This window comes from Podarcis muralis, chromosome 4, assembly GCF_964188315.1.
Source record: "Podarcis muralis chromosome 4, rPodMur119.hap1.1, whole genome shotgun sequence".
Classification (NCBI taxonomy): Eukaryota; Metazoa; Chordata; class Lepidosauria; order Squamata; family Lacertidae; genus Podarcis; species Podarcis muralis.
The window spans coordinates 9,588,271-9,608,594 of record NC_135658.1 but is presented as its reverse complement, the minus strand read 5'-3'; the positions used below and the strand labels follow the sequence as shown (position 1 = coordinate 9,608,594).

Genomic DNA, 20,324 nt, shown 5'->3' with positions numbered 1-20,324 from the left:
CAGCAGTTCCATTTGGTCAGATAGACAGAAAGGAAAAAGAAATCCATTCAGCCTGGCACAGCAGCTGAGCCAAATACCTCCAGGAAGACCACAAGCAGGACGCAAATGCAACAACAGCACCCGCCAATGTCTGAGAGAAACTGGCATAAAGCCACAATCTGAACGTGGGAGTCATGTAGTTTGGAAGCACTCTGGTTCTGGCATTGCTCCTGAAGGCTCGAGACTAGTGCAGGTTTGTCAACTGCGTTCATTCCTTGAGCAGACTTGGACACAGTCAAGCCTACATTCGTTACATCTAGGCTGGATTACTGAAACATGATGTACATGGGGCTGCCTTTGGAGACCTTTTAGAGACGTCAGATAGAGGAGAATTCTGGAATCATGTTGTTCCTTTGCTGATTTACTGAGTCTCTTTCCAGGTATTATTACTTTTAAAGCCCTAAATGGAAATTCAAGACAGGCCAACTTGATTGGACAACCACTCCCAGCCCCTAATTCAATTCTAGTATAAGGAGGAGAGGAATAAAGCTTTCACTTTCTTCCCATTATGCTTTATTTTTTAAACATCCACATTCTTTCTCAGCAAGGAAGCATTCTTCCTCAATAGGCTTACTAATTCTCTTTAATACTGCTTTTTACCAGTTTATCCGGAAGAAGCATAAAGGGGACTAACTCATATTTCCTGGTTCTCTCTGGATCCATTTTTTTAAAATTTCATAAATATAGAAATACACTGAGCCTCACCTGTGTCTGGAAGAGCACTTCTTACATGACGCTGTCACAATATTTGTGAACGTCATTAACAGATTTACAACATATAAAAGAGACTCTAGCTTTTCACTAGGGTCTGGTTTCTATGTTGGCTAGCTTGAGGACCAGACATCAGTTCCTTACATAGAGCTGTAAAGTTGGAAGGGACCATGCAATGTAGGAATACGCAGCTGTCCCATAAAGGGTTGTTATCTGGTGGCTGAAGACCACAATAGGTGGAGTATGAGGAAACACTCTGCATTTTGTACAAACTTGCTTGCAGCCCAGCCCAGGAGAACAGAGGTAGCTGCTCTCCTCCTTGGACACATCCTACAATTACAATGTGTGCTATTGCACCACCCCAAGAGGGACATGCACTCACACTGGTGCACATGAAATTCTTGTGTTACTTGTTTCGACTGTCTTCGGGAATGAGCTTAACTTAGAGGAGTGAAATGCTTTCTTTATACGTAATTCGAGAAACAGATTGGTGATGAATGCCGAATATACACGGCAGATTTTGGAGAAGATTCCTCCCCGCTCCTCGCAGCCATAGATGATTGCATGCTAAGTAAGCAACCTTTCAAATCCATTCCAGATATTCTCTTGAATAATTTCATCCGATTTTGTTCCTCAATCAATTCTGCTTATGTTAAAGGAATAGGTTCTGCTATTAACCAAACATCAAGCAATCACAGTCAGATTCCACCAGCTATTTCTCGACAATAAATGATTTCCCTGATAAACTGTGATGGCTTGGAAAGTAGCCCAGCTGTGACCCAATTCAGTTGAAAGTTATCACCATTCAGGATTTAAAACTAATTGCATGGATTAGAATACAAAAGGTTGTTCTGAGCTGTCTTCATTTTCATGAAAAACAGTTCACTAAGTTCACATCTATTGACAAAGTGCGAAAATATCTCCAAAATGAAGCTATCAAAAAAGAACGTTTTGATACTAACTGGATGAGAATTTAATACGGCACACATCAATTCAGGTCTTTCAATGAACAGTTTACATTCATAACCAGAATATATTGTTAAGAGACGGGCACCCACTCAGACATGCAAATGTTAATTATGACTGATTTTGTTCTTGGATTCTGACGTATACCAAGCAAAAAGGGCAACTTTTGTTTAGATGCAGGTGGCTCCCCATTCACACGGGGGTTACATTTCAGGCCCCAGCGCACAAGGGCAAAATCACAAAAAATGGGGAGCACCCTGGAGAGTCGTCTTGGCTCGGGAAGAGACTCACCCCAGAGCCCAAAGAGAATAATCTCTTGGGGCTTCAGAGAGGATCTCCACGCAAGCCGGAGGGGCAGCAGGGCTTTGCTGAGCTGCTCAGCTTCCCCAACTAACAGCTGGTGTAAGGGGCAGCACAGCAGCAGAAGCAGCCACTTCCCTGCGAATCAGCTGAAGAAGCCCTGCTGCCCCTCTGGCTTACACAGAGGTCCTTTTTGGGCTCTGGGGAGGGTCTCCAAGATGCTCCTCATATCCGGGTACCTGGCACTGTGCTTCTGCACGGTTGCACGTAAATGGGGAGTTGTCTATCACGAAGGCTTGGAAACTGCTGCATATTAATCAGAGTGCTTGTGCACAAACACAATTACTCTCTTGGTACTTTTTGGCTGCAAACTAGCCCCTCAAGTGGAAATGTCCCATTTTACTCTAAAACCCCACAGCAGGTCTAAATGCGATGATAAAATGAGCAATACCACTTCACTCTACAGGTAGGGTGAAATATACTCGGAGTCGAGAGTGGATTTCATGCTCTTTATTCAGCTCATAGTCGTGAGGAGAAATGGAAGTTCCCCCAGAATGTCTGCTTTATATACATTATTTACACAATGGGCCCCACATGATTGGCTAATTCCGGGATTCACCTGAAGGCTAATCAGGTTGCGGATTCACTTCCACCTGGAGCTGGATTCGATGGCTCCTGTGGACCAATCAGACTGCTGCATTCTGGGTCCTATTGTTCTAGAACCAATCAGACTGCTTCATTCTGAATCCTATTGTTCTAGGACCAATCAGACTGCTGCATTTTGGATCCTATTCAACTCAGTACATAACATAGGGGGATCACATTTTTTAATGTTCCTGCGTGTTTTGTAAACAACCCTTGCATGCAGAAGACTAAAACAGCAGGTTGTGCCAGATTTATCATTATTATTACTTGCAGGGAGTCCACAACAGGAAACATTCCAAGTGTTATTTCCCTACCTTTAGCCGAAACTGCAAGCGCAAATTCTTAAATGATTGATTTTCAAAGAATCTGGAGCTAATTGTGTGTCGTCGTCTCCCCTTTCTTTTCTTTTTTCCTTTTCAGATAGAGGCGAAACATGACCAGAAATCACTGAGCAGCAATAGCCATGCAGGCTACAGAAGTGCCATCTCTTGGGCTTTAAGAGTCTTTTATAGACATTACCTATACATTTTCAGAAAAGTCTGAAAAATCCCGAGGGCCAGGAACCTTTTAAAATTGAAACCAATTCCCAGGAGTCCAATTTCTCTGCTAGATTCATCAGAGCGTTCTGATAATTTAACAATGCAGAAGATGCATGTCGAATCACATTTCCACTATTAAAAAGCAACAATGTGAGGAGGCAGCAATGAATGATCTATTCCAGCCCCACAGCCCCTTTGTTTGGCATATTTAGGCCATCTTAGGTACGTTAAGTCACAAATCAACAAAGCAAACACTGGTCAGTTAGAGAATCGTCGCTGTTCTCAGATGGTGCTTATAAAAGAATCCAGATCTATGGCTTTCTGACATGCACTGCGGTCAATCGCCTGAAGCATTTTCCATCCATCTTCTTGAACGTCTGGATGCTGTTCGCTCCCTTCCTCTTTTGTCCTCTCCTTCCTCCCCCCCCCCCAATGTACAGCATTTATTTCATTCTTGGTCACAAGCCATGAATGCACAGACTAAATACTACAGTCACACATCCTATAGCTATTTCTCACAAGAGAAATAAATACAGGGAAGGTCAGATTTGCCAAAACAACCTTAGTTTACACTGGGTTTATTTAAACAAAGTAATGACCGCTGGGGATTTAGAAAACAGAGCGAGAGCTTTTTGGCAAAGTGAGAGATATGGGATACCCAAATTGCAAACACCCAGTACTATTATTAAAAGAGCTTCTATTAAACAGATTTTAAAACAAAAAAATATGAAACCTGAACAAACAAGTCTTTATGCTTACCTAGAGACTAGATTCTAAAGAGGTCCGGCTACATTAGCCATGAAGAAGCAGCAGCCTCCAATCCAGACCCCCAAATCGACACATGTACAACTAATCTGACATTCTGTTTTTGGAATTTCCTTCCCCACCAACACATCCAATGGACTTTTCAGGTTTATATGCAACCCCATCCTCACCCAGTTCCTGAAACTATGTGACAAATAGTCAACGCCAGAATAAGACACGAGCCAAGAAGAGGAACGAGGATAGAAATGGAGAAGGGCTCCACGAGTCTATCCTGACCAGCCATCGGCTTCCTGTGCAACATAAAGCAAGCGTTCTTAACAGCACAGGATGCAAAAGGGACAGTGCATGAAGATAAAATGCTCCAAGAGCTTTCGGGACCCTTGGATGAACTCTGCTCCCAAAGCAGAAAAACGTTTAAGCTTTCCCAGTCCTCTTTCAAAACAGTAAGATGCAACCCAGAGCGGTCCAATAACCATTCTCAGAAGCCAACAAACAGAAACGTGTCTTAAACCCACTTGGGGGTGGGGGTGTTGCCGAATCACCATCCCTTTTCCTTTAGGGACCGATAAACAACATCTCTTGTTTAGCGCAACTAAAATGCAATTCAATACCACTCAAGAGCAACTACTACATTCTGGTGCGCCTAGTCATACAGAAAGGATTCTTCAATATACAGTCGTACCTCGGAAATTGAACGCCTTGCGAGTCGGAACGTTTTGGCTCCCGAATGCCGCAAACCCGGAAGTGAGCGTTCCGGTTTGCAAACGTTCTTTGGAACTTGAACATCCGACACAGGTTTTGCAGGTTCCGATTGGCTGCAGGAAGCTCCTGCAGCCAATCAGAAGTCGCGCCTTGGTTTCCGAACATTTTGGAAGTCAAATGGAATGGGTTCCATTCAATTTCTGAGGTATGACTATAGTACTAATCATGCACCCCTCAAAATTCATCACTGTTTTTCTCTTCGTTAAGATGGTCGGCAGAAACCTAGATAATTGCTTTCACAAGCACACCAACTAAAATATTGGCAGATTCTAACTCCTACCCACCAAATTGCCATCTTCAGGGCTTGTCTCACAAAATAAAAGCTTCTCAAAAATGTGACAGCAGCGCTAGATGTCAGAACTTACAAAATCTGCTGCCAAGAAGAGGACAGATTCCCCCGCTCTCCTCCATAGCATGCAGCAGAGCTTATTTAATAATCTGATGTCATTCTTTATGTGTCTTTTCTTAGGAGTCAAAGCTTTTTACAAAATTAAAACACACCAAAAAGAACTCCATAAAATTGCAATTTAAAACAAAGGCACAGACGGACTGCAGCATAAAATCTTAATAAGCTCATGGCAACAGATAAAAGATCTCTAAAAAGTCTAAATTTCCTGAGACATGGAGGGGGCATTTAAAGGACGCCTGAAAGCCAAGAGTGAGGAACCTTGACAGGCTCCCAAAAGGAGGACATTCCAAAACATTGTCACCGCCAATCAATAAGGCCCCATCTTTTATATTCATCCACCTGACACCACATATCAATGGGACCAAGAGCAGGACCTCCGAACCTGATCTTAACTGGTCAGGAAGGTTCATATAGGAATAGATGGTCCTGAGAACAACCTGCTTCCAAGGCCATTTTTAGGGCTTTAAACCTAACACCAGCACTTTAAACTGAGCCTGGAAACAAACAGGAAACCAGCAGAGCTGGAATAGGACCGGAATGATAAAATAGCATCGATGGATACCAGACAATAGTTTGGCACCGTAACCGGAGCTGAGAATTTAAGTTTCCAAATTATTTTGGAGCTACACCAGCTAAACATTAGGCTTTTTGGAAGGCCTGAAAGAGTCGTTTGCTTCAATTGGCGTTTCCTGGGTAATGTTGTGTCTTGCTCACAGGATGGAGGGTGGAGAACTGCTGCTCAAGTTCCGAGTCTGTTTTTTATTTGTGTGGATCTTTTGTTCTTGGTTTTAGTAGTAACTTGTTAATACTTGTAAGCTGCTTTGGGCACAAGGGACCTAAAGAAGTGGTATATTAATACTTTAAAAGAAAGTAACTTTTACCAAGCATCGTAGTAGATCGGCCAAGAAGCAACGAAGGCATGGAGAATTCGTATCAGGGCCATCTTGTTTGGGAGAGACCACAGCTGGTGAACTAGCTGAAGCTAATAAAAAAAACAAAAAACCACTGCTAGCTACCATCACCACCTACACATTCAAGCATGTCTGCCAAGAATGGAGGCCAGAGGCATCCCAGATGGCAGACCTGCGTCTTCAAAGGCAGCACAATCCCATCTGGAGCAAGTTGCACAACCTTCCCCAGATTGCCAGAGCCCCTGACCAACCATTCTTCCAAGTTATCTGCATTATTTCAGCTTATTCACCTCCCTCGGCCCACTCAACTGACAGACGCTGGTTTAGCAGCTCCACAGACTTCCTGGGATTAGACTACGGGGGAAAGGGGGCAGAGTCGCACACCATCAATATACTGGTGACACCTCGGCCTAAGCCCCTGGATGATCTCGCCAAGTTGTTTCATGCAGACGTGAAACAGAGTAAGAGACAAGACAGACACTTTGGTACCCTGTTAAGCCAAAGGTCATGGGGCTGAACAACATCCCCCAGAACTACCTTGTGAGACTGGAATGTCTGGAACCATTGAAGAACAGGAGGATACCATGGCCCATGCTAAAACAAAAAGCCATCGAGAAATTTAAGAGAATCAACAGAATCACACACTCCTATGTATCTTTCAGCACAGGCTCATCCACCAGGGCAAGCAAGGCAGCTTCCATGCCTCCAAACCAGACTGTAACATATTTAGGTAATCAGGTCTCCCTAGGACTACCTGGAGCTGAGATACCGTCACATGCTCAAACCCTTGCTCAAATTAAGGCTAATGTGAGATGGACCAGTGGCTATTCACATTACTTGGCTCTACATTTTATTTTTTTTCACAAGAGGTCTCACTACAGCCTCTCACAAACATGCAGGAACCATGCCTTCTCTGACTGAGGCACGGATCACCTCTCTAAGACAGGATTTCCCAAACTTGGGACACCGGCTGTTTTTGGACTACAACTCCCATCATTCCGAGCTAGCAGGACCATCGGGGATGATGGGAACTGTAGTCCAAAACCAGCAAGAGACCCAAGTTTGAGAAACCCAATCTAGTTAGATTGCCTGTTTTTCTTTGTTGATTGGGGCGAAGGTCAAGCATGAAAGCAACTGGTCTCGCCTCTTCAAGCAGCTTGCCCACTCATGTCCCCACAGGGGCGAACAAGCTGAAAAATATTCATCACCGCATGACTAGAGTGCCATAGGCACAGCCATCTCTGACGCCACTTGAAATCTGGTGTCCCAAGTCAGAATGTAGGGGAGCAGAACACAACCTATTGGTTGTTGTTGTTGTTTAGTCGTTTAGTCGTGTTCGACTCTTCGTGACCCCATGGACCAGAGCACGCCAGGCACCCCTGTCCTCCACCGCCTCCCGCAGCTTGGTCAAACTCATGCTGGTAGCCTCGAGAACACCGTCCAATCATTTCGCCCTCTGTCATCCCCTTCTCCTTGTGCCCTCCCCATCTTTCCCAACATCAGGGTCTTTTCCAGGGAGTCGTCTCTTCTCATGAGGTGGCCAAAGTATTAGAGCCTCAGTTTCAGGATCTGTCCTTCCAGTGAGCACTCAGGGCTGATTTCCTTATTCCTGCCATCTCATTTTTGACCACATCCAACTTACCCAGGTTCATGGTTCTTACATTCCAGGTTCCTATGCAATATTTTTCTTTACAGAATTGGACTTTCCTTTCACTTCCAGGTATATCTGCAACTGAGCGACCTTTCGGCTTTGGCCCAGCTGCTTCATCAGCTCTGAATCTACTTGTACTTGTCCTCCGCTCTTCTTCAGTAGCATATTGCATGCCTTCCGACCTGAGGGGCTCATCTTCCAGCGTCATAACTTTTATATACCTGTTATCTTTGTCCATGGAGTTTTCTTGGCAGGGATACTGAGAAGGGGAACCTATTGGTACCAGGACATTATTCAAGTTGTGCTGCATGTTAGTTTGGAGGGGAGATCATTATTGGCAGAAACTCCATTTCATTCCATTAGTAGTTATGCATTTCAAGATGTTGGCAACTTGCAGGAGATTAGTTATCCACCGTGTCCAGTCTGCAACTATTGTGGAGATACTATACTTTGTCATAAGGCAGAGTATTTCTCAGTTAGATGAAAGTTCAGTTATTCAACCCAGAATGACAGATTCCAGTGTTCAATGTGGTATATACAGAATAAGGCATTTTAAAATATCCTAAAAATTGAAGCTCTTTTCCCCACTGAAGGCTTATTTTAAGGTATCGGAGCTCAGTGTGTCGAGTATTACCTGCAAATATTGTTCTCATTAAAGCCCCATGGAAAACTAAGCCATCTCCCTGCAGCTCTCAATCCCCTCACATATGCACATGGTTCATATAGGTTTGTCTGCAGCCGCAGGCTAGAATTCAGCACTCACTTGCCAGCTGTTAAAAATTCCTGCTCTAACTCCATGCAAAAAGTCCAGGAGGTGGTCACCCTTCACAAACTCAGTAGAAAACTGCACTGTCAAGAGTTATTAGCGAGAAAGAAGAGAAATGGAGGAAACAGCTTGGAGTCTCCTCTCTTTGGCACATACGAAACCGGTCACTGAAATATAGGCAAGGTGATTTCTCCCGAGATGAAGCATGTAGAATTTAGTATTCCCAGTAAGTTTAGGGGTCATTTTGAAAAGGCCAAAATTTGCTCACAATTTCTGAAAAAACGTATGAATTGTTTTGGGCCCCTGAGATAGGCCTCGAGTTGGGTAAGGCATTCCTACTCACAGCTTAAAGGGTTTATGCTGTGGGGTGGGGAGGGAGAGATGAGAAATTAATTTCAGGGAACCCAATGCTCTCAGATGCATTGCTGGTGCTCAGTGCTCCCCCCCCCAAAAAAAAACACCTTTAAGTTATTGCTTCCCTTGATGGATAGATTGTACTACTACGCTGCTTTTCATTCAAATGAATCCCAATGCAGTTTACAAACAATAAATAATAAGAACATAATAGAACATCACAAGTACAGCATAAATCATATAAAACAAATTTTCAATTAGCAGTAACCGCGCCTCAGATTAACCTCGTTGGCTACAATGCAGCCGTTGCACAAAGCTTCTAGCACTGGCTAGCCGAGAGCTTGAATCCATGTGCTGCTCTCTGCTGCTAATTTTTCAAAGCAGCAGGAGGGGTGAATGCTTATGTATACCTCAGCCAACACTGATTTGTGGGGAGCTAGGGGGTCATTAGACCCACCAGCATTCCTCTACAAAGCAACTAACAGAGAGGCACTCCAACCAACCCTGCCCCCCTCCTATTTGATCTCCCAGCACACTCACATGTGGCACACCTATTTTACATACGAAATTGTTACCGCAGCATGATATAATGTTCATTTAAAGGTGGGGGTGAGAGAAGGCCTCAGAGAAGGACCATTTGGTATTTGACAGTCTTCCTCATCCAGGGAATCTGAAGATCCCTCCCTCCTGTTACCAAAAGCCATCGTTGAGGCCAGAATTCTGATTTGTTTTAAGCATGGAAAGGCAGAAGAAGGTGCTTCTTCACACAGATGTATGGTTGACTTATGAAAGTCACTCCCACGACATATGGAGATGGTCTCCAGCTTCAGCTGCTTTTTAAAAGGGATGAAAGGTGCGAGAACGGCCGCGACAGTTCTGGTAGCACAAGGATGGAAGACTGAAGAAACCCCAACTAAAGAATCATGGCAAGAAAAATTGATTGACTATGCAGAACTGGCAAAACTGACATATAAGCTACAGGAGAAGGATAACTGCGACTTTAAGGCTGAATGGGAACCCTTTACAAAGTATCTGAAGACGCAACAAAGCCAACTGGACTCCTTGGCAGGTTTTGAATAAACATTCACAAACCTTTTATTGATAATAATCAGCTAAATAGTTTGAGGATCTATACAACTTTTTAACATGCAGAAAACAGCATTTTTAGAGAAACCAAAGACTGGAACTGAGGGAAGTTGGAGGGTGGGTGGGTTTTGTGGGGGGGGGGGAGGAAAAATGGGGGGGGGGGAACAAGGATGATATGTTTTTGGATAATATGTCTTGTTAGAATTTTGAATAAAAAAAAATTAAAAAAGGGATGAAAGCTATTTATGGTGTTCATCCAATGAAGCTGAATTTTGAAAGATTTAGGACAGATAAAATAAAGTACTTCTTTCTGCAGCTAATAGTTAAACAACAAAACTCCCTCCCAGAGGAGGTGGATATGTCTACTGAAGGCTGCTAGCCACGAGGGCTATACTCTGCCCTTCACAGTGGAAACAGCAATGCTTCTGAGTACCAGCTGCTGAAAACCAGAGGAGGGGAGAGATGCTCTTGTGCTCGAGTCCTGCTTGTGGGTTTCCCACGGGCACCTGGTTAGCCTGTGAGAACAAAATGAGCCACTGGCCTGATCCAGCAGGCTCTCAGAATTCTACCAGGGGGCTATTAGTTGTGGTAGCACTTCTTTGTTTACTGGAAGAATCCATGCTGAATAAGCAGCACAAACCTGGGAGAAGGGATCTTGAGTTAGTGCCATCCTTCACAGAAACATCTATCTGTTGGAAACAGGATGCTAGACTAGATAGGGCACTGGCGATCATGTAAGTGAATGCATGATATACTTGTAATCATATACTTGACAAGTTAATTTTGTCTTAGGCAGCAAGCATTCCACCTGCTTTTAAGTACACTTATATAAATAAGCGTATCTTAAAAAGCAGAGACATCACCTTGCCAACAAAGGTCCGTCTAGTTAAAGCTATGGTTTTCCCAGTAGTGATGTATGGAAGTGAGAGCTGCACCATAAAGAAGGCTGATCGCCGAAGAATTGATGCTTTTGAATTATGGTGCTGGAGGAGACTCTTGAGAGTGCCATGGATTGCAAGAAGATCAAACCTCTCCATTCTGAAGGAAATCAGCCCTGAGTGCTCACTGGAAGGACAGATCCTGAAGCTGAGGCTCCAATACTTTGGCCACCTCATGAGAAGAGAAGACTCCCTGGAAAAGACCCTGATGTTGGGAAAGATGGAGAGCACAAGGAGAAGGGGACAGCAGAGGACGAGATGGTGGGACAGTGTTCTCGAAGCTACCAGCATGAGTTTGACCAAACTGCGGGAAGCAGTGGAAGACAGAAGTGCCTGGCATGCTCTGGTCCATGGGGTCACGAAGAGTCGGACACGACTAAACAACTAAACAACAACAACATATAAATAAGCTCAGTTGTTTGGGAATTTGACAGCCAATGTTTCTTTAGAATCAAAACTCTAATATTAAACTGCTTGTAGAAGACAACTTTATGAGTAAAACAGCCAACGTTCAGCTCTGCTCTACCACCCATTCATTAAAAGAAAAATGCCCTATAATAATTCTTGCAAGGCAAGAGTGACACCTTCTGGTAGAGCTGCAATATAGAAATTTGAGTTTTTGAACTCCAAAGCAATTCTGAAGAGTATTTAAGACAGGGTTAATCCAGTGTGGTGATTCCAATGGTCAGGGATGATGGGATTTAGTGCACAACACCATGTTGGCTACCCATTATTTGAGAGGTGTTGATAACGGCCTGAGCAAGTTGGACAAGCAGTTCAGCAAGGCTGTGTGCACAGCCCAGAGTATATTCTACAGGAGAGTTCAACACATACTATGCTCCTTAATAGGCCATCAAACTTTGGTTATGTCTATCCATTCACACATACAGAACTTGCAATGCTCAGCTAGGCAACTTCTGAATATATTGACATGCTTTGCATTTTGTGTATTTGTATTTGGATGTTTTGAACATTTGCTGTATGCCACTTTGAGCACAGCTCATTGTGGAAAATCGGCATATAAGTACACTCAGTCTATCAATCAATCAATCAGGGCACCAGTTACCCTAACTGCGGCAGTTCATCAGTAGAAATAATGGGCACTTTGAAACCTAACACCAAGTTCAGTCTTGCATGAATCAGAGTAAGCCTTGGATCTGATGAAGAAGAGCCACACCCCACTGCCCAGTACATGATCCCATTTTCAAACTGCACCTAGAATCAGTGAGTTTCTCCTAAGGTCCAACCAAAATGAATTTTCTCGTGACTTAACCCTACTGATCTAGTCCTGCCATCTGGTATTTGAGAAGTGCTATCTGTCCTCAGTCTGTCTTCACTTTTCCTGGCTAAACATACAGTGGTACCTTGGTTCTCAAACTTAATCTGTTCCAGAAGTCTGTTTGACTCCCAAAACAGTTCAAAAACCAAGGCTCAGCTTCCGAATTGGCTGCAGGAGTTTCCTGCACTCAAGCAGAAGCCACGTCAGACGTTCGGCTTCTGAAAAACATTCGCAAACCGGAACACTTACTTCCAGGTTTGTGGCATTTGGGAGCTGATTTGTTCGTCAACCAAGCCGTTTGAGAACCAAGGTGCCACTGTACTCAAGTTCCTTCAATGTTCCCTCATAGGACTTGTTCTCTGAACCATCTTCACTGCCCTCCTTTGACCTCATTCAGACTTATCCAAGTACAGTGGTACCTCGGGTTACATACGCTTCAGGTTACACACTCTGCTAACCCAGAAATAGTACCTCGGGTTAAGAACTTTGCTTCAGGATGAGAACAGAAATCGTGCTCCGGCGTCAGGGCGGCAGCAGCAGCAGGAGGCCCCATTAGCTAAAGTGGTGCTTCAGGTTAACAACAGTTTCAGGTTAAGAACGGACCTCCGGAACGAATTAAGTACTTAACCCGAGGTACCACTGTATTTCTCAAAATGAGGCATGTAGAACCTGACATAGCATTCCAGGTGAGGTCAGACTAGTACAGAAGCAAGTGGGGTTATTTCTCATGTCTTGGAAACTACAAGTCTCTTAATTCAACTAAATATCACACCATCATGTGGTTGAATACACAGCCACCATCATTTTCACATGTACTGCCATGACAGGGATGCTTCTTCCTATGACCTGCGTGTTTGCTTTGGGAGGGGGTTTGGGGTGGGTTGCCGAGGAGCAGGACTTTGAATTTGCCTTCTGAACCTTCTGCTGTTTGTATCAAAATGTAGAAAACAAGGCTGAGAAAGACTCAAGACTTTGGAGAACTGTTCCTATGGTCCAGCCTTGCCAACCTTCAGAGGTTTGGGTCTACAACTCCTATCAGACACTGGCTGGGGCTGATGAGAGCCGTAGTCCAAAGCATGTGGAGCCCATCAGGCTGGCGAAGGCTGAACTATAGCCTATGCAGACAATACTTTGCTAGGTAGGCCAATAATGTGAACCAACAAGAGGCCCTTTAATATATTTTTTTGCAGAAATTCACTGAGCGCTCTCAAGTACAAAGGCTCACCTAAGTACCACTTGAGATTCCAACCCATATTTCTGCTCCCCAGAGTGCGCAACTGAAGTGTCAAACTTGCAGCCACTGGTAGCAGAGATGGCCAAACTAAAACACTTATATTTGCTAGAACTTATCGTTCAATACAGTGGTACCTCGCTAGACGAATGCCTCGCAAGACGAAAAACTCGCAAGACGAAAGGGATTTTGGTTTTTTGAGTTGCTTCGCAAGACGAATTTCCCTATGGGCTTGCTTCGTAAGACGGAAACGTCTTGCAAGTTTGTTTCCTTTTTCTAAAAACCGTTAATACAGTTGCGACTTGACTTCGAGGAGCAACTCATAGGACATGGTGTGGTAGCCTTTTTTGAGGTTTTTGAAGACTTTGGTGATTTTTGAAGCTTTTCCAAAACTTTTCCGAAACCGTGCTTCGCAAGATGAAAAATTCGCAAGACGAAAAAACTCGCGGAACGAATTAATTTCGTCTTGCGAGGCACCACTGTACTGGGGGAGCGAAAGAAAGAAACAGCAGCAAAGAATCGAGTATTATGCTACTAATATGCATCATTACAACACCAGGCAAACACTGGAGACAAGGCTACTATTCATCTGAGAAGCAAAGCTGGTCTTGTGCTAACACAGACCATCCCCCACCACACTGTTCGTTTTAGTATGACATTCCCATCTTCTCCAGTGGTGGTGGTGGGAAAATCTTCACCAGTTAACTCCACCCACAGTAAACACAACTCTCTCAAAGTTTTACTGTAGAAGGAACAGGTCTGCAGTAATCCTAAGGAGCATCAAGGTTAGACTTCCAAGATCATGTACAGTGGTGCCTCGCAAGACGAAAAGAATCCGTTCCGCGATTCTCTTCGTCTAGCGGTTTTTTCGTCTTGCGAAGCAAGCCCATTGACAGCTTAGCAGATTAGCGCTACAGCGGTCTAGCGGCTTTTCGCGATCAGCTGTTAAGCGGGTTATCAGCGGAACAGCTAATAGGCGGCTTAGCGACTTAGGAAAAGGGGGGGAAGCGAAAAAAACCCGCGGGGATGCGCAAGATTTTTTTGTCTTGCGAAGCAACCCCATAGGGAAATTCGTTTTGCGAAGCGCCTCCAAAACGGAAAACCCTTTCGTCTAGCGGGTTTTCCGTCTTGCGAGGCGTTCGTCTTGCGGGGCACCACTGTACTAGGAGTTGAGAATCACCATCCAGGCGTCTTCACAACAATGCTATATGCACAATAATGGACATGATGGGGAAACCTCTTGAAAAGCTATGCACGCTCAGCCTACTGACAGTGATGCTTTTTATATCACTATCTGTGCCAACAATTCTATTTCAGGATTTAAAATGAGTTACCTCAGCAAAGAGAAGACGTCGTATGAGTTGCGGACACAGTTCTGATCCACCTGGAGGAGGTTATTCTTCTGGGTTCCTGAGAGGCCCTTCAAGGCAAACAGGGTAGCTGATTAATTGCTTTTTATGAAACTGAAATCAGGTCCCATTTCCCTATTAAAGGCCTTTTTACATTGTTTTTTTCCCCTTCCACAAGGGTATCTAGGTATCTTGAAGTCATCTGCTTAAGACTGCCTACCTCTTATGCTTATCTCAGTTGCTAAATGAAAACACTTCTTTGAAACGAGCCCTGTAAGGCCAAAAAGGGAGTTCAAGGGAAAAATTTAATTATCTGCAGCTTAAGTATAAACAGCAGTTCCCATGCTGCCTAAGGAAAGCGCGGAAAGAATTTCCCTTTCTAATCTGCTTAGCTGATCAATATATGCAATGGTGTAATTCCTGCCTCCGCAAGTATTTTCCCACCAGAGAAGAAAGTGCTTGGGAATGGTAGGGCATAAATGAAGGAGTCAATAGCAGAGGAATCTCTCAAAAGCCCAACTGCTCACTGCTTCTGAAAAAATCTCCACATGCTGCTGAGCCAGGAAGCTACACCCATATTCAATACAACATAGGGACCACTTGAAGGGGGAACCACACATCCAATAATAAAATAAGGCTATTGAAAATGCTCCAAGCTTTATCACACAACTTTTTTTCTCAGTTACCGTATTTTTCGCTCTATTAGACACACTGGACCATAAGACGCACCTAGTTTTTAGGGGAGGAAAACAAGAAATAAGAAAGCAACGCAAAGCATTCTGAGCTAAGAGGGAGCGCTCCTCCATCTTCGCTCAGGAGGCCTTGAGGGGCTATGCCTGAAGCCAGGAGAGCAAGTGGGATTGGTGCACACCTTCTGGCCTTCTGGCTTTCCCCTGACCTCCCGCAAGAGCCGTGCACTCTTTAAAGGGAGCACGGCTCTTGGGGGCTTTTCTGGGAAGTGGGGGAAGGGACAGAGCCGCGCATTTCCCGCAAAAGCCAGGGATAGCCATGCGAAGCTAGAACAGCTAGAGGGAGCACTGCGTTGTCCTGGCTTCTTGTTTAGCCGCGTGTAGCCTCTCCCGGCTGTCGAGGCTGCGGGCAGCTAAACAAGAAGCCAGGACAGCCAGCAGGATCCCTGCGATCCCACTGGCTGTCCTGGCTTCTTGCTTGGCCGCCCGCAGCCTCTCCCGGGCAAGGGGAGCCTTCATCCCCTGCCCGAAAGAGGCTGCGCGTGGCTAAGGCTCCCCCAAGAGCCGCACTCCCTTTAAAGAGTGCACAGTGTGTGTGTGGCTCTTGGGGGCTTTTCCCAAGGAGGGAGAAGGGCAGCCCTTCTGCCTCCTTGGGGGAAAGCCCCCAAGAGCCGCACACACACTCTGTGCGCTCTTTAAAGGGAGCGCTGAACAGAGCCTCCCACCTGCGTTCGCTCCATAAGATGCACACACATTTCCCCTTACTTTTTAGGAGGGAAAAGTGTGTCTTATAGAGCGAAAAATACGGTATATATGAGGCTCATACCAGCTCGCTCAGCCCTACGTCTTCTTTTTTTATTCCCACAGCTCCTCCAACCCCAATTTTACATGAGCTATAAAATAAGAACAGCTTGCCTAAGGATTGTAGCTGCATTTTCAACTGGAAGTTGAGTGCTCCACAAACTGGAAATGCTTCTATGTGCACAATCTCCACAGATCTTAACATGGGCCTTTGGCTCTCCCCTTCAGATTCCAAATGTAATGAGCAAGTACAACCATACGCACCCATTTAATTAGTAGCTGTAGGAAGTCTCTAAATTCCACTTTTGATTAAAAGCAGCTCAACAAAACTGTCTGAAACCCATGATCTTCCAAAAGGTAAAATATATCAAAATTATCTCCCCGGGGAGCTGTGAATACAGTGCATTATGCTAACCCTGCCTTCGTAAACTGATCGGGTGACTTTGGCAAGATCCACCTCGCAGGTAGAAAGGCCAGAAACTTCTATCCAGTAGCCGTCACACATAATTGTAAGAAATACCGTATTGGCCCAAATATAAGCCGCACCCGAATGTAAGCCACACCTTTAAAATTCAAGGCGGGGAAAGAAAAAAAAGGACAATACCCGAATATAAGCCGCTCCCTTAAAATTCCGCAGGCACTCACACCCGTTCCGTTTTACCGTATGTCTGTTTCAGCAGTGATATCGTAAAAGCCAGTTTTTGTAAGGTCACGAATTTAAGCCACACTTTAACTTTTCACGGTCGGATTTTGGGGGGAAAGTGAGGCTTATATTCAGGCCAATACGGTATTCAGCTCTCTGAGCTGTCACCGAGAGAGGCGTGCTATATTCATGCCTAACCACCAGACTTACTGTATTTTTCGCCCTATAGGACGCACTTTCCCCCCTCCCAAAATGAAGGGGAAATGTGTGTGCGTCCTATGGGGCGAATGCAGGCTTCAGGAAGCTATCCCGAAACCCGGGGATCGCAGCAGGGCGCACCCCAGGCTTCGGGCAGCTCTCCACAAGCCTTGGGAGGCCGGCACGACTTCCCGCCGGGCTCCCAAGGCTTGCGGATAGCAGCCTGTTCTGGGGGCTGGGGTCGGGGGAAGCTCGGGCTTCACCCGCCCCCAGCCCCACAAGCTCCGGGAGCGTTGGTGAGGTTGCCCAACCTCGCCATCGCTCCCGGACCCGTTCTGGGGGCTGGGGTCGGGGAAAGCTTGGGCTTCCCCCGCCCCCAGCCCCACAAGCTCTGGGAGCGATGGCGAGGTTGCGCAATCTCGCCTTCGGTCCCGGACCCCCAGCCCTGAGGCTAAAAATGAAGCCAGGACAGCTAGCGGGATCCATCCTGCTCACTGTCATGGCTTCTTTGTTCTTTGGGGCTCGGGGGGGGGATAATTTTTTTTTCTTTATTCCCCCCCCCAAAAAAAAAAAAAATAAGTGTGCCCTATGGGCCGGTGCGCCCTATAGGGCGCAAAATATGGTATTTCTTAATGGTAACTGAGGTGGTCTTCCCTAGAGGGATTACTATGTAGATTCCAATCTGTGGCTTAGATGTAGCACCCATGTGAAAAATTGAAGCCTATATACAACACCAATGACATATGCAATATATGTATCCTTACCTTTTGTTCGTATGAGGCTCCATAATAGCCATCGTTCAGCCCAAAAATAATTTCATTTGGGCTACGAGCATGTATCTGTTAATTAAAACAGTGCCATAGATTCAGTGAACTTGATTTTGAATTTCATTAGTTCTCCTAGCAGTTAAGGTAACATTCATTACAGGAATAATCAGTTTACAGACTTCCTTCAATTATCCAAGGTCACCATCTGCCCAACAGAGAGGAGAGGAATGTGGTATATGGTCCCAGGCATTCACTTCCCGGACCAAATGTCACAAAATGCAAACACAGAAGCAAGTATTGTGGCAACTTAAAAGACTAAAAAGAAATAAAAACTGCAGCCTAAGTTTTCCTGGGTCCGAGCCTACTTCACAAAGGTTAAATCCAAAAAACAAAACTAAAAAGGTTAGTCTAAAAAGACAATACAAAATGAAACAAAATAAACACATTTGACTTCCGATTAGACTCATTGTGTTATTATTTCTACTATGTTTTCTTTTTCCTTTCTCCCACTTCCCCCCCTTCTTCTTCCTCTTTTTTCTTTTTTCTGCCTCCTTTCTTGGTCTTTCTCTCTTTGATTTAAGAAAGAGATAAAGAGATAAAAGTGTAATATGAAAACTTCAGTAAGTTAAAAGTGATGTGTAATTTTTCTATTACTATTTATATATTGTTAAAATTGGTTGATTGTAATGAATTGATGTAGCAGTTACTGTGTTTTTTTCCTTTGTTGTTGTTGAATTCTAAATAAAGTATTATTCTTTTTTAAAAAAGAAGAAGATACAAAGCACTGCAGTAAACATGAAGGCTATTCTTTTGAAACCTGGCAAAGTGTAAAATTACTGAACCATGATTAAGTCGACCATTCACCAGTGCGGAGCGTCAGTTGTCAAGATGAGCAACAGAATCTCACTGTCCCATTACAATTTTGTCCGGCATTTATTAACTTTGTCCTTAAAATGATACTTAGGAGATCTGTTGAGATAGCCCAACAAGAACAGATGTCTGCTGAAACTAGCCAACCCATGGTAAAAGCAGCATGTTTTTATTTTACCTGCTGGCCCACATATCTGAGTCCATCGAGATTGACCTTCCACTCTATCAGCAGCTGATGGGTGTCATTCTTGCCGCCCCATATCCTCACCACAAAGCAGGAAACGGATGTATCGAGGCGATCGGGCATAAGACCAAAGTCAAGACTTCGCCATGTTGGATTCTGTTGTTGCGAAACGAGAGAGACAGCTACAGTATCCTGAAAATGTTCAAGGTTTTACCTGACCATGCATTAAGCTGCCTTATACCAATACAGACAGACCGTTGATTCATTTAGTCCAATGCTTTTAAAAGAATGTGCTCTATCTGGCAGCCCCAACACAGCCGTGCAACGGTGCCTATGAAAGTTTCCAATGCCCATGAAGTTTCTGCACTCCACACACACACACACAACTCTCTAGTTTTCTACAGTAAGATAGGCCCTAGAGGAGAAAGCGAACTGGGAGGGAAAATGCTCTGAAAGGAACAGATTAAGGTGGCTGAAGAGGAGAGGATAGATGGGAAGGAGGGGAAGGGAAGGCAGCAACAAACAACCCCAGAAAAAGAAGGAAGGGAACTGTGTGTGTGTGTGTGTGTTTGAGTGCTTGCTTGCTTGCTTCTCTTCTCTGGAGCCTACCATATTTTTCGCTCCATAAGACGCACCTAGTTTTTAGAGGAGGCAAACAAGGAAAAAAAAATGAAATGAATGAAAACAGTGGATGTATGATTTTTGTGGTTCATGCTGTGGCCACAGACATGATATATGATTTGACGGTGAGTTTGGGGTAGCCCAATGCAAAAATCCTGAGGATCCATGTGGATCCGTGCTTCGTAACCACGTTTTTGCGCCATTGCGGCCCCACGAAACAGTGGATGCGTGTGTGTTTTTTGTGCAGGCTGTAGCCATGGACATGCTATGTGATCTGATGGTGAATTTGGGGTGACCCAATGTAAAAATCCTGAGGATCCATAGGGTTTTACCTCCTCCCTCCCAGGCAACCTCCTTTATTGCTAGCATCCCTCATCTCGCTCCCGATTGCTTGCCGATCAGCGGCTTTGTTTCAACACCCACTTCCATCTTTCAAAAAAAAAAAGAAAGAAAAAGAAAAAGAAGAAAAAAGCACAATCTGCTTTTCACCCCTGGGCAATTCAGCTCCAGGGACCACACAATCGCTCTATAAGACGCACAGACATTTCCCCTTACTTTTTAGGAAGAAAAAAGTGTGTCTTGTGGAGCGAAAAATATGGTATTTTGTGTTTGTTTTGGTTTTTCCCCTGAATACAGTCATACCTCGGGTTGCAAACGTGATGTGTGCGGGAGGCACATTCGCAACCCGCAGTGTTCACAACCCTCTGCGCACATGCATGACGTGATTTGGTGCTTCTGCGCATGCACGTGACGTCATTTTGTGTTTGTGTGTGAGCGCCAAAACCCGGAAGTAACACGTTCCGGTACTTCCGGGTTTGGTGCGGTCCGCAACCCGAAAACGTGCAACCCA

General features: G+C 44.7%; 1 protein-coding gene and 1 pseudogene across 1 annotated transcript in view; both read right to left on the bottom strand.

The window, feature by feature from the left end:
- UVRAG (UV radiation resistance associated) overlaps positions 1-20,324 on the bottom strand; it is an 87,225-nt gene that overhangs the window by 53,678 nt on the left and 13,223 nt on the right. The window contains exons 4-6 of the mRNA XM_028725886.2: positions 18,848-19,009; positions 17,797-17,871; positions 14,687-14,772 (exon numbers count right to left, since the gene is read on the bottom strand). Coding sequence (XP_028581719.2) covers positions 14,687-14,772; positions 17,797-17,871; positions 18,848-19,009 — 323 coding nt within the window. The remainder of the gene's footprint in view (positions 1-14,686; positions 14,773-17,796; positions 17,872-18,847; positions 19,010-20,324) is intronic.
- On the bottom strand, positions 9,057-9,136 carry LOC114596636 (U4 spliceosomal RNA; annotated as a pseudogene).